The sequence below is a fragment of the Gouania willdenowi genome, chromosome 18 (genome assembly GCF_900634775.1).
Source record: "Gouania willdenowi chromosome 18, fGouWil2.1, whole genome shotgun sequence".
NCBI classification, from domain to species: Eukaryota; Metazoa; Chordata; class Actinopteri; order Blenniiformes; family Gobiesocidae; genus Gouania; species Gouania willdenowi.
In genome coordinates, this window is record NC_041061.1 from 23,750,803 (window position 1) to 23,764,277 (window position 13,475).

Genomic DNA, 13,475 nt, shown 5'->3' on the forward strand with positions numbered 1-13,475 from the left:
AAATGCCCGGGCCGATTTTTTGTCCCTGTCCAGCCCTGGCACCCATACACAAGCAAGATATCCTCTTGCTTTTGGGGAATGTGAGCGCTGTATCAGCACGTGGATGCTCCAAATAGAAGCAAAGGGGTAACGCTGCAGCAGACATGACACCATTTCTTCGGGAAGAATTTATTTTGAGTTTTGACATTGTGAGGACAGGAGTGTGAGTGCGCGTGCCTGTGTTTGTGTGTGTGTCACACACTGAGAGAAGTAGGAGGTAAAAAAAAACACGAGCCTTCTTGTTATTTAGGCCATGAATCAAAGCTTAAATTAGATGAGAGATGGTGTGTGCGCGTGCATGTGTGCGCGCGTGTGTGACTGAGCAGAGAGAGAGAGAGAGAGAGAGAGACGTTTGAAACGTCATCTCCTAGAACTGGACTGATCAGACAAGCACCGTCCGGAGGAGGGACAGTGCATCCACTGTTCGGCCGGACAGAGATCGTCTGTGCTCGGACAGCAGAAGCAGGTCGTCCCGCTGCAGTGAAGCAGCCTGGTCCGGATGCTGGAGGAGCGGCTGTTGTGGAGCAGAGCGGGGACATGGACATGGCTTCTACTCCGGTCACCCCTGCGTCGCTGGAAGGAGGGACACCGTCACCTCTAGGGAACGGAGAGTCTTCAACCATCCGACAGGTCGGTGCTCTGCTCTGGCAACACAAACACCAACTTCATGACAAAACATGTCAATATTCAAACACACAGAGGATGCTTCAGGTACATATGCGATAAAGGCAGCATTTCTGTAATAACCTCGTGCTTAATTACACATTATTTACTAAAATAAAATACAGGTAAAACAAAGGTTTATGTAAATATTGAATATGACTCATTGATATATATATTAGTGCAGCTTGTCAATAAAAGTGTGTGTGTGTGTGACGCAGATTGACAGAGAAGGGGAGGCGGATCCTTCAAAGTCACACTGCATGTGTTCCAAATCACGCAAAGTTATTAGGTTTACAAAGGGGTTCCCAAACAGAGGTTCGCGTACCCCTAGAGGTACAGGAGCACATTGCAGGTGGTACTCAGAAAGATTGACCAATGAATTTCAATAAAATACTATATTTTCTTGAATAGTTTTATGCTGTAGAGGCCATTGTATCACACTTCTGACAATAGGATACAATAATTAGCCACATTTTACAAAGGAGACGGCGTTAACTCACTATTGAAGTAATCATATAAAAGTTGCAATGGTATTTGAATTTGTAGATTGAGCCTTAGGGAAGCAATGTTCGAGACACATTTAGGGGTGTAGGAGTGCCCGCTGTTCCACTAATGAAAATGCATATGAAATTATGATAAGGGTACTTATGATATGAAGGGGGTACACTGTACACATGATTTGACAGCGATGCAAAGAAGTTACATGGGACAAAAAAGATTGTGAATCACTGGAAATAACCAGTTTCGTAACTGGTCAGTTTAAACCAGTGCGTCTCAAGGAGTACACAATGACACTACAGGGGGTACTTGAGAGTAAAAAAACAACAAATGAAAGCATTCAAAATATGGGGTTTATATTGTTTATTTTTAGTTAAAAATAATAATCATAATAATGATGATGGAAATGATGTTGATTAGAACATGAACTGAAAATGTGATGGTCAGTCTTGGTCCCACATCAGGCGGAAGACGACCAGAAATGATAAAAACCATCGAAATAAATCCATTCAGGAGGCACTAAACACTGTTTCATTCCACTTATTTGCAATGAAATTCTTTAAAATGTGTGTTATCACTCATTCATTCCATCATTATGTTCTATAGTCACACTCTGGAACTATGCCTGCAAAACCTAGGTCATAGGACGACAGGTGTAAAATCGTCAACAAGCTCGGTCAGTCTGTTGACATTGCCAACCTAACAGCGTTTGTCATTTTAGTCCAAAGATCTTTAGTGTTTTGATAGTGTTTATATTTTTCACATTACACATATTCGGATTCAAGGGGACCAGGGGCCTCATTTATAAACGCTGCATACGTACAAAAGAAAGCGTACGTCACATATAAGCAAAGTTTGGGATTTATAAAAAAAAAAAAAATCTGGCGAGATAATGTGCGCACCTCCACGGCAGCTCTGACCCTACCGTACGCACTAAATCATGAGAAACGGGAAACTCTGACGCCAACAGGAGAAGGATGAAATTAAAGACAGCTCTGTGAAATTAACAGAATGCGTGTGAAATAATTGAACACATTGAACATTTAATAACACATATTATTTGAAGGATGCATTTGCAAAAACGATGGAAGAAAAAATTATACTGATGTCCGCAGGGAGTGAGTGACATGCACATACCTACAAATACAGTTTTATATTATTATTATTATTATTATTATTATTATTATTAATAATAATAATAATAATAATAATAATAATAATAATAATAATAATAATAATAATAATTGTAATGATTTTTTTTGTTTTTCATTATGTAACAAAAACATGAAAAACGAAAAAAACACTAATTATTTGATATTTGTTTCTAGGGATGTAATGATTCACTCAACTTCCGATATGATTTGATTCACGATACTGGGTTCACGATACGATTCTCTCACGATTTATTTTACAAAATGAGAATGTAGACAAATATTCCTTTTTTTGTACTATTTTCTTTTTATATTTAATTGTCAAAAGAATCCCTTGATAAACTATTCAAAACAATGCAATTTAACTAAAAATAAATATTGAATGAAATAAATAAAGGAATAATACACATGAAGAAGAATCTATTTAAATTCTGGTTCTATAGTAAACAATGCAAAACTACATAATAGTTCCTTTTCTTTTTAAAAGTGCAACTGAAAATGTATATTGTGCCTTAACAATTGGACTTTAAAAAAAAAAAAAAAAACAGTCTGCACTGTATTTACGCCAGATATTTGTTTGGACCAGCAGAGGGCGCTGGTAACCCAGTGGTCAATTGGCATGCAGATATCCTTGCAGTGAAGAAGAGATGCTATGCTAGCAGACAGAGGTAATAGAAAAACGTGACTTTTACAGATATTCACGTAATATTACAGATGATCTTTCGGTGCTAAAGGGGTAAGGAATCATTTATGAACATGTTTAAGAGTAGATGGCGGCCAGAAAGAAAGCAGTAGCAGATTCCGCCCGCCACCTACACTTTTAGACGAGAATGATATATAGCGCCTTCTGCTGTTTAAAAAAAGTACTGCGATTAAATTTTCACAGTATCGATGTGAACCGTGATACCTATGAATTGATTTTTAACTGCCTTACGATTAATCGATACATCCCTATTTGTTTCCAAAATAAAAATAAAAAAACGGAAAACGCCTTGTTTTTCAAATTCAAGCTCTTTTGCTTCGGTACAGAAAACGAAAAACGGAAAACTAACTCCATTATTCGTTTTCTCTATTACCGATTGACCAAAGTACGTGACGCGGAAGTGCACTCTCATCCGACGCTTACGGCTATGCTAACGGCAGTTCGACATGACATGATCGCTGCTTCCAACTGCGCATCCGAAACGTGTCCTTTTTGCTTTAGCAGGTGTTGGGCACAGAACCTCCACACGGACATTTCGGAGGATTTAGAGACTCCTAATTGTTGCGGAGCTAAAGATATCGCGGAATGAAACTAACATCACGATTCATCGTCCCGACTTGTGATACAATATTTTAAAATTATATTTCACGTGTTCACAACACAAAGCTGGACACACATACACACACACACAATCCTCTTTTTTGATTAGGTAATTATTACACCTTAATATCTTATAGAAAATTAAAGTGATTTTTATCAACCATGACTTTATGTAACTTATTATCAGATATAAAATAAACTAGATTCAGCAGCAGTAAAAACACTATTGGAGTTATTTTTGCTTTTTTTTCTTTTTTTTTTCTTCTCGAAAATAGAGAATATAAATGAGGAAACAAATGAATTGCATACATTCACACTAACAGAGTGACCCTGACCTTTTTAATGTTTAAATAATAATAATAATACATTTCATTTGAAAACCAGGTCACCCAAGGTCACTTTACGATGCATAGTATAAAACCACAATGAAATGTTATGACTGAAGCACATTCTTGTGTTCGTCTATTCATTTGTGTTTGTAAGGAACCTGTTTTCACTTAAAGTTGGAAAATGTTTTATTTATTTATTTATTTGTTTATTGCTTTTATTTATCGTAACTGTTATCGTTTCCGTGATCAATACCAGAAATTATCGGGATACATTTTTTAGTGTATATCGCCCATCCCTTGACACAATAAAAAAAAAAAAAAAGCTTACCTGCCCCAAGCCAAATTTATAAGATTGGAGCAACATAGAGCAAATCATTGTAAAATTTATCATCAGATTAGTTGATTAATCGTTTAGATAATCAATGACTAGTCGACTATTAACATAGTCGTTAGTTGCAGTCCTAATCTGCATCCACATTGACTATCTCAGGCCTGCTGTGGAGATGGCCTAAAAGCTGTGCTGTTGGAATTACTTTGCAAATTGTTCAAACCTGAGGTGAGTTGAACAGACAGAGATGGAGGAAATGGTTCACTCGGATCTTTTAAATCAACAAATTATTTTGGCAATAGACATTTGACAAATAGGGAAATAAATCAACAGGAATAACATCAATAGGAAAACAAGCACGTCTTCACAGAAACCTGTGACCTACGTATGTATACATGCGAGGACCAGTGGCTGAAAACCAAGAGCAAATGTTCGGAGTCCAGAACTCACGTTTCATGACCACTCTCTCACAATCTCATCTTCTCCTGCACTCCCCCCCCCCCCCCCTTTTTATTAGCCGACCCAATCTAGCATTATTGGATTAATTTATTATTTTTAATAACTATGAGATAGCTACGTGTGCTATTCATTTGATTAGAATGATTAAGAAGTACATTTTTTAAAACTTGTCAATGCAGGTTGAAAGCTTATTGTTCCAGAAACAATACAAAATCAGTGATGAATGCGTCATGTGTCAATAATAGTGTTATTTTATTTTATATTATGAAAATGCATGATCAAAACCTCTAGTCTAAGCTTATAATTAATTAAAAAATCAAATGTATGAAGGGAATGCTTGTCTGCTAATGGTAAAAGTGTATTTCTGAGTTAAAAACCAGTTTGTGTTGTCAGGAAGATGCAGGGTTAAATCATCGAAGGTGAACTCAGGGCGCACAGCCACAGTGGGGAGTAAAAGCTATGTTCTGTTCAGTGTGCTAAAGCTGACTCAGCGATGTGGAAGTGGCTTTATGCTAATGTTACTTATGGTTGGACAACTTTAATGGTCCTCTTAGAAAGTCATTTCAGAGTTTAAAAGTGATGAAACCAATAACGAGGACAACAATTATCCCAACCCTCTTGCAAACAGTTAGCTTAGCACAGATGCAATAGAATCTGGATGATACAATAGCATGATAATTATCATAAAGCACTATCGTGGTGTATTTTATTGTTTGTTTCAGGCTGGTAATACAAAGTGTGTTTTTGTTGATTTCATCTGGGAGCAACCGTCAGCCACATGGTTTGTTCCAAATATTGATAATTAACAATTAACATGAATTATCTAAGCTAGCTGTGCTATTCGGTGCTGTACGAACTGAATATGATCCCCAACCGTCCTTTAAAATACAAAATTGTATCACATCACATTTCACTCTCACCTTAAAACGGTCAAGTCTTCCCCACCCCTTCCATTTTCCTACCCTGACTCCCTCTCCCCTGTTCCCATCATGATTTGACTGTTTATGAAAGGATTTTTATAAATACATGCATGGACATAACTGTGTTTTCCCAAGGAATGTGTTGCAAGGACAGCTAATTAATACCACATCTTTGTCAATAATTGCCTTCTTGGAATAAATTAAACAGTTTTTAAAAGCTAAGAACTTGTGCTTTATAGCCGCTATGATGTCATTGCAGTAATTTCACCCAAACGTGTGAGGGAAACCTTAAAAACAGCTGCTTTGTTTGGTAACAGCTTCAGAGACGGAGCAGAGGAAAACAGATAGCTGAGTGAATAAAATCGGATTTTGATTCAAACTTAAAGCAGACATTTTAATGTCTGTTGACGCAGCCATATCCCGTGTAAGAGCTGCAGATAGCCGGCAATACGGAGGAATAATGGAGACACAACCGACATTCGTTTGGCCTGCTTGTCACACTCCCTGTGAATCAGCTCTTGCCATTTATTGAGATTGCGCACCGGTGTGTAGCCCCACCCACACCCGGAAGTAGGTCAATTGAGGACACAAATCAACCATGCAACACCCCCACTTGTTCTTACATTGACCTGTGTACAAAACAGTGCATCCTATTTACATATGACAAACATTTCCTGTGTGATACAATGTCACAACATTTCAAACACCAAATAAAAATAGCACAAATTTATCCATCCTCATTTTGGAAACAGGTTTTGTAAAGATATCTGCCACCATTCTGTCTGTGGGACAATAATAAATGGTTATTTTGCCATCACAGAGTACAGATCGAACAAAGTGATAACGGATATCAATGTGCTTGCATCGTTGACGACAGACTGGATCCTTTGATAGTGCAATGGCACCTTGATTGTCTTCAAAAATAGTTACAGGGGTATAGTTCATCCCATTGTCCATTCCATCCAACAAATGTGTGAGGTAAAGGCTCTCTTGTGCTGTAGCTGACAGAGCCATGTATTCAGCTTCACACGTGGATAAAGCTACTGTGGGCTGTTTCTTGGACTTCCAGGAAATAACAGGCCCACTCTCAAACAAACTAAAGCAGTAGCCAGTCACACTGTGCCTGTCATTTTGGTCTGCACCCCAGTCTGCATCACAATAGGCCAAAAGTGTAAGATTCTCATGCTTTCTGTAGCACAACTCCTGGTCTATAGTGCCTTTTAAGTATCTCAGCACATGTTTAGCTGCAACCCAATGTTGTTGTTTTGGTTCAGAAAGATATTGTGACAATTTACTGACAGCAAAACTTAAATCAGGTCGAGTTGAAGTCATTAAATAAATTAAACTGCCAACAACTTCACGATACTTCTTTTGATCGGCAGGTTCACCCTCACTATCAAATTTCATTTTCATTTCACATGATGTCCGTCTCGGTTTGCAATGAGTCATGTCAAATATTTCCATAATTTTGCAAATGTATCTTTTTTGATTCATTTTAATTTCCCCTTTTGTTTGGACGAAATCGATGCCAAGGAAATGCCTCAACTTTCCAAGATCTTTAATTTTGAATTTTGCTCCCAACATTTCTTTCACATTTTGGAGTATTTGACAATGACTCGCGGCAAGAATAATATCATCAACCCATATGATCAATATAATCTTTTCACTCTCAGATTGTTTATGGTAAACACAATAGTCCGCTGTATTCTGAACAAAACCATTTTCAATAAGGAAATCATGAAGCATCTTATTCCAATTCCGTCCTGATTGTTTCAGGCCATACAGTGATTTGTTGAGTTTACACACCAATTTCTTCCCAGTTTTAGACTTTATCTCAAATCCTTCAGGCTGTTCCATGTATAGTTCACAATCTATAGGTGCATGCAGATATGCAGTTTTAACATCCATTTGATGTAGCTCTAGATCATATTGAGCTGCAAGCTGCATTAGGACACGTACCGAGATCATATCAGCCGTAGGTGAGAAAGTTTCCTTATAATCAATACCAGCCACTTGACTATAACCTTTCGCAACATATCTGGCTTTGTAAAGTGTCTCAACAGGATTTTTCCTTACCCTTCAGGTAAGGGTGTTAATTTGTAAGTATCATTTTCTATAAGAGAGTCCATTTCCTCCTGCATAGCGTTAGCCCACTGCTCTGATTTTGAAGAGCTCAAAGCTTCTTGCAGTGTCAGGGGAACATCACATGACACACGATAACAATAATCAATATTAGTCAATGATTGATCGTCACATTTTGCTTCATAATCATGATCTGTAAAATACTTTGGGGGTCTCCTCTCTCTTTTTGGATAACGATCACAATGGCCCCTCTCACTTTCACTTTGTAAGTTGGTATTAGATTCACATGCCTCAACTTTTACTTCTTGGGGAATCACATTAGTTGCATCTGGTTTTGGTAGCTGAATTTCAGCAGTTTTTCTATGTTTAAGATGGTCATACATATCTTCATCTGTCTGAGTGTCACATTCATTTGTTGTCTTTGTTACAAACTTCACCAGCCTATTTTTCATTACTTTACCAGTGTCTGGATAAAACACTAAAAATGCTGGACTATTTTTGTCATAACCAACAAAAACGGCTTTTTCACAACGCGTATCCAACTTTTTCTTGTCATGTTTATATACAAAACACTCTGAGCCAAACGCTCTCAGTTTAGACATGTCAGGGGTCTTCCCAGTTAACACAAAATATGGGGTTTGTCCAAGTCGTCTGTTAAAGCATCTATTTGTAATTATAGCAGCAGTTTGTACTGCATAAGGCCACAACCATTTTGGTAGTTTACTCTCCATCAATATGCATCTCGCCATTTCAAATAAGGTCCTCCATGCCCTCTCTGCTGTCCCATTTTGATGGGGCGATCGAGGAGCTGAGGTTTCATGTCTGATGGCATTTCGGGATAGCAACGACTGAAATACAGATGAGGTAAACTCTGTTCCATTGTCTGATCTTATGAATTTTATCTTCCCATAAGGGGAAACATCAGCAATGAATCTCTCTGTAGCTTTAACAGTATCACTCTTAGTTTTTAGAAAATACGTGAACATTGCTCCAGAGTAATCATCTGTAAATGCAAGAGCAAATCTAAAACCATCTTTACCTGCTGGCTCTATAGGCCCCGCCAGGTCTGTGTGAACTAGTTCTAGTACCTCTTTAGCTTTTTCATCTGGATCCGTATTTCTGCTCTGTGCAAATTTGCCTTTAATGCATACTTCACATTTCAAATTTCACTTCTCATTTTTCCCTTTGATCTTCATACCCTTTGTGACACTTTGCAGTTTTAATACGTCATCATAATTACAGTGACCCAATATTTTATGCCACATTTGAATATCATAACACACACTGCATTGATCACTTTCACTTTCAAGAGTTCTTAAGTAAAATAGTCTATCTTGTGTGTTGATATCAAAACTCATACCGTTTTTATGAATGAGTCGGTTCTGTCCCTCTTTAAAGATGACAGTCGCTCCTTGGGCTGTGGCCGCTTCAACAGAAAATATGTCCTGGGAAAAAGATGGAACGTAGAGTGCCTCCTTCAACATCAAATCCACGTCGCGGCCTTTACTGTCTCTCATGCGCACTGTGGCGGTGCCCTTCTCCAGCGCAATCCCGTTTGCGTGCTCCCCATCTGCCAACTCCAGAATATGGCTTTGCGGCTGAAAGTTTGGGTCAAACTGCACAAACCTCTCCTTGTCGGTGATGATGTGCTTCGTCGCTCCAGAGTCGACCATCAGGCCCTTCGTCCTCAATGCGCTGACCGGGGCATCCAGCTGCACCTTGAATGCGAACGTGTGATCCTCCTCATCCACCGCTTGCTTCACTTTGTCCCGTCTCCTCCGGCGACAGTTTGCGTCCTTGTGCGTGGCATTTTTACAGAGGCTACACCACTGTCTCTGCTCTCCCGCTGACGTGCACACAGCGGCTTTGTGGCCCTTCAGACCGCAGGTGTAACAGGTGAGTTTTGTGCTCCAGTTGTCTCTTCCTTTCACCTTCATCACACTGTCCTCTCCTGGGTGAGCAGAACCAAACTTCTCTGTGCTCTCATAGCTTCTCAGTTTGGTTTTAAAGTCACCAAATGTCAACTTTTCATCACTCTGTGTTACGTAAACAGAGAATGGCTTAAACTTATCAGGGAGGCCCTTTAAAATCATTGCGGTCAATAAACCATCACTGAGTGTCACTCCAGCATTACGCAACGCTGTGATTGCAGTCTCTGCACGGATGATATAGTCTGTGACGCTCTCATTGACACCTTTTTGAAGAGAAGTCAGCTCCGTGTACAGACTTATTACGCGCGGTTTCCCCTTCCCTGCGTAATGGTCACGCAGGATCTGCAGCGCTTTCCTACCATCATCAGCGGCGTCTCTCATTACAAGCGATAAACTTTTATCATCCAACAGCTGAATTAGAACTGCATACGCCTCCTCGTTTTTATTGGCATCTTCTTCAGCACCATCTTCATCCGCAGCGGGGGCTTCACCCAGGATGGTGGACTTCAAATCTTGCAGACGTAAGTGTGCCAGGAACTTTGTTTCCCACAGTTCATAATTCTTTTCATCTCCGTCAAAGCATAAGCGATTCCATCGGCTCCCAAACTCTTTACTGGGCCCATACCTGTTGACGCAGCCATATCCCGGCTGCAGATGGCCGGCAATACGGAGGAATAATGGAGACACAACCGACATTCGTTTGGCCTGCTTGTCACACTCCCTGTGAATCAGCTCTTGCCATTTATTGAGATTGCGCACCGGTGTGTAGCCCCACCCACACCCGGAAGTAGGTCAATTGAGGACACAAATCAACCATGCAGAGGATAGCTGCTTATCCACCTACAATTTTGTGTATTTTGTATTTCTATTACAACTGATGCTCTCATTGTCTGGGTTGTGATCCAAAATTGTGTCACAAACCCTTATTTTTAAGGAGCTTGCAGACAAAAAAGCAGACATTTTATATTAAAAGCTAATAAAAACGGGGCAATAAAAGTTAGATTGTATTTACTGCAAATTGTTTTTTTTATTGATTTATGTAAATTTAGTTTTGGATCTTGTTTGAATGTGATGTAGATACAGTGCCTTTTACCAGCCTTAATCTAAAAGTTAAATGAGTTTGTCTGTTTCTGTGTATTAGGCTCAGTTGTTCCTCCTAAAGTCTTTGGCTTTGTCTTTGAAACATAAATCAGGTCTTTTGATTAATAGAAGGCCCCTCACACATGGTCACTGTTGCGTGCTGCCCACGTTAGGGTGCATTTGTTTACAGTCTGATGCAATCCGACACCTACACAACAGGTGTTTGGTGCTGTCAGTGTCAGGAGTGTGACAGTTCTGATTCCTAATGTGTACACATGGCTGGAGGGACCGGAATGCAGAGTGAATGCCAGACATAGAAACTCAAACCTTGGTACCAGGAGGAGATTACTGTATCTGACAGCAAGCAGTTTGCTTCTTGTTTATTTTCTGACGTGTTATAACCATGTTTTCAGATCGTTGATTTTAAACTCGGCACAGGCATTCATTATCAGCAATTGATGTCTAACGAAACATACAACTGCATAAAGATAGTCTCAATAGTTGCTGCATTTTCACGTTTGTGTTAAGGGTGTCCCGATATCGGTATTCAGTGCGATATCAGCGAAATAAAAAATTAAATAATTACATCTAAAATCTTCAATAGAAGCACTTCGATACATTCTTCAAATTATTGATGTTACTTTTCAAGGTCTTCTAATTTATTTGTCTATTTATTCTATTCAATAGTAGAATATTCGCTAACACTTGACTTAAAGTTTTATACATAAAGGCTGACATTACGCTGTCATTACTATGACATGACACCTAGCATGAATAAGGTGTCATGAAGGCTAACTCATTGACTGCCAAAGATGTCTAAAGACGTCAATTGTGTTTTTTGGCTGAGGTTGCTAGGAGACAGTGTGACGAAGCTCTCCCGTGAATATCGAACTTGTACCATGATGTAGTGACCAACTGGTGCCATGTAGGTGGCTTTGGATGAGAGATCACCCATTATGGGCAGAGCTCAGAGGAAGAGAAAAGGAGTTTACGAGACAAAAACGGCGCTACGAGAGTTGATGCTGAAGTTTGCAGCAGCTCACAGCGGCACACACTCCACCAGAGCATGTATAGAACTAAGTGGACTATTTAGTGTCGCGATGGTGAGAGAAAACAATAAAAAAAATGGGGCAAGTGGTGACACTCGGCATGTCCGGGAGAAGGAGGAAGTGGCGTGTGGGCAGAATGACGGGAGAGAGACTTGGAGAAATGCCAAAATACAGTAAGAAAACCATTCAATTCTGACCCAGATTGTAAAATAATAATCAATTTGCCATCAAAAGTTCAGTCTCAGTGTTGTTTTTGTAGTTTTATAGAAGGAAACCAATACTGAGGTGCCCCTATAGCAAAAAAAAAATAATTCTTGCCTCTATTCAACTGATTACGGAAGAACGAAACAAGCAATTAAAAAAAAATATAAAAAAATTCTGATGAAAGTAGAGAGTCTAATCTTTCAGAATCTGATAATATTCTGAAAGATCAGTGAAAATCATCTAAAACACCTGGCAATATGGGGTTGGCTGCTCTGAAAATGGCCGGCAGTGAATGAGTTGTTCGTCACCCTAAACCCAGCTAACCCCACGAGATCCCTTCACCTAACCCAATAAATGCCAACATAGCTTATTCATGCTAATGACAGCTAATGGCAGCGTAATGTCAGCCTTATGTATAAAACTTCAAGTGTTAAGGAATATTCTTATGTTTAAGGTTAAACATTTGTAACCCATTGGTTAACAATAAACGGTTCCATTTTTCTCATAACTACTGTTGCTGACTATTGTTCTGTTTGAGTAATATACACATATACAATACTTTTTTAACACTCCACACTAAAGGAAAAACAAGGGATAAAAGTGCGTATTATCTGTGCTGATATCATATTGGATCAATATTATCGGTATGATTGGTATTGTATTGGAAGTGGAAAAAGTTGTGTAAGTATTTAAGCATCATGTACCCTCACATTGATTGAGATCACAGTAAATTATAATTGATATCATGATTTCATGGTATTTTAATGGGAATGAATCTCTATACACATTAGCCATGATGTGAAAACCACTAAACAGCAGGTAATACATTTACTCCTCTAAAGTCGCTCAGGTTTATGCTTTTCCTTTATTCCTGCTTGTTATATATACACATTCGAGAACATGTTCACCCACTAATGGGTGCCATAACAAAGAGAAGCTTTGAACATCAGTGTTTATTTCTTTTATTCATGTTCACAAGTCATTGTGAATGAGGATTCAAGCAGTTGAGCTGAGTCATTCCTTGAACCACATTAGTGAGCCAGAACACAATCAGTTTCAAGTGTTGCTAGTCAGGGAATGAAAGAGTCAGAGGTGAGGCCAGGCTGCATGTTACAGGTTTATCATAATAAAGTGACATTAATAATAAAACAGAACATCTTAGTCAAAGCCTTAGAACAAAAATTCAGCCCTGGCCAGTTTTGATCCAACTAAGCTATAAAATACCAATGAATACCACTTGTTTCCTTTTTCTCTACATTTTGCCTCTTTTTGTTCCTCATAGACCCTTTGATTGTTTGTAAACATTGTGATGTATTTTGTTGGGCGGGGCTTAGCCTGGAGGCAAACCACCATAGATCAGTCCCTCCAGAATTTTGCGATATCGCGATCACAACTATCAACGCAAAATCAAGCAATATCCGGCAATCAGTGTGGCAATG

At 39.0% G+C, this 13,475-nt stretch overlaps 1 protein-coding gene across 2 annotated transcripts in view; it reads left to right on the forward strand.

Annotated features, from left to right (window-relative positions):
• The first annotated feature begins 370 nt into the window (after window positions 1-370).
• ank2b (ankyrin 2b, neuronal) overlaps window positions 371-13,475 on the forward strand; it is a 229,697-nt gene continuing 216,592 nt past the window's right edge. For both annotated transcript variants that reach the window (XM_028474145.1, XM_028474134.1), the window contains exon 1: window positions 371-669. Coding sequence is in view for 1 of the 2 variants with exons in the window: in XM_028474134.1 (XP_028329935.1) it covers window positions 577-669 (93 nt within the window). In the remaining variant the exon portion in view is untranslated. The remainder of the gene's footprint in view (window positions 670-13,475) is intronic.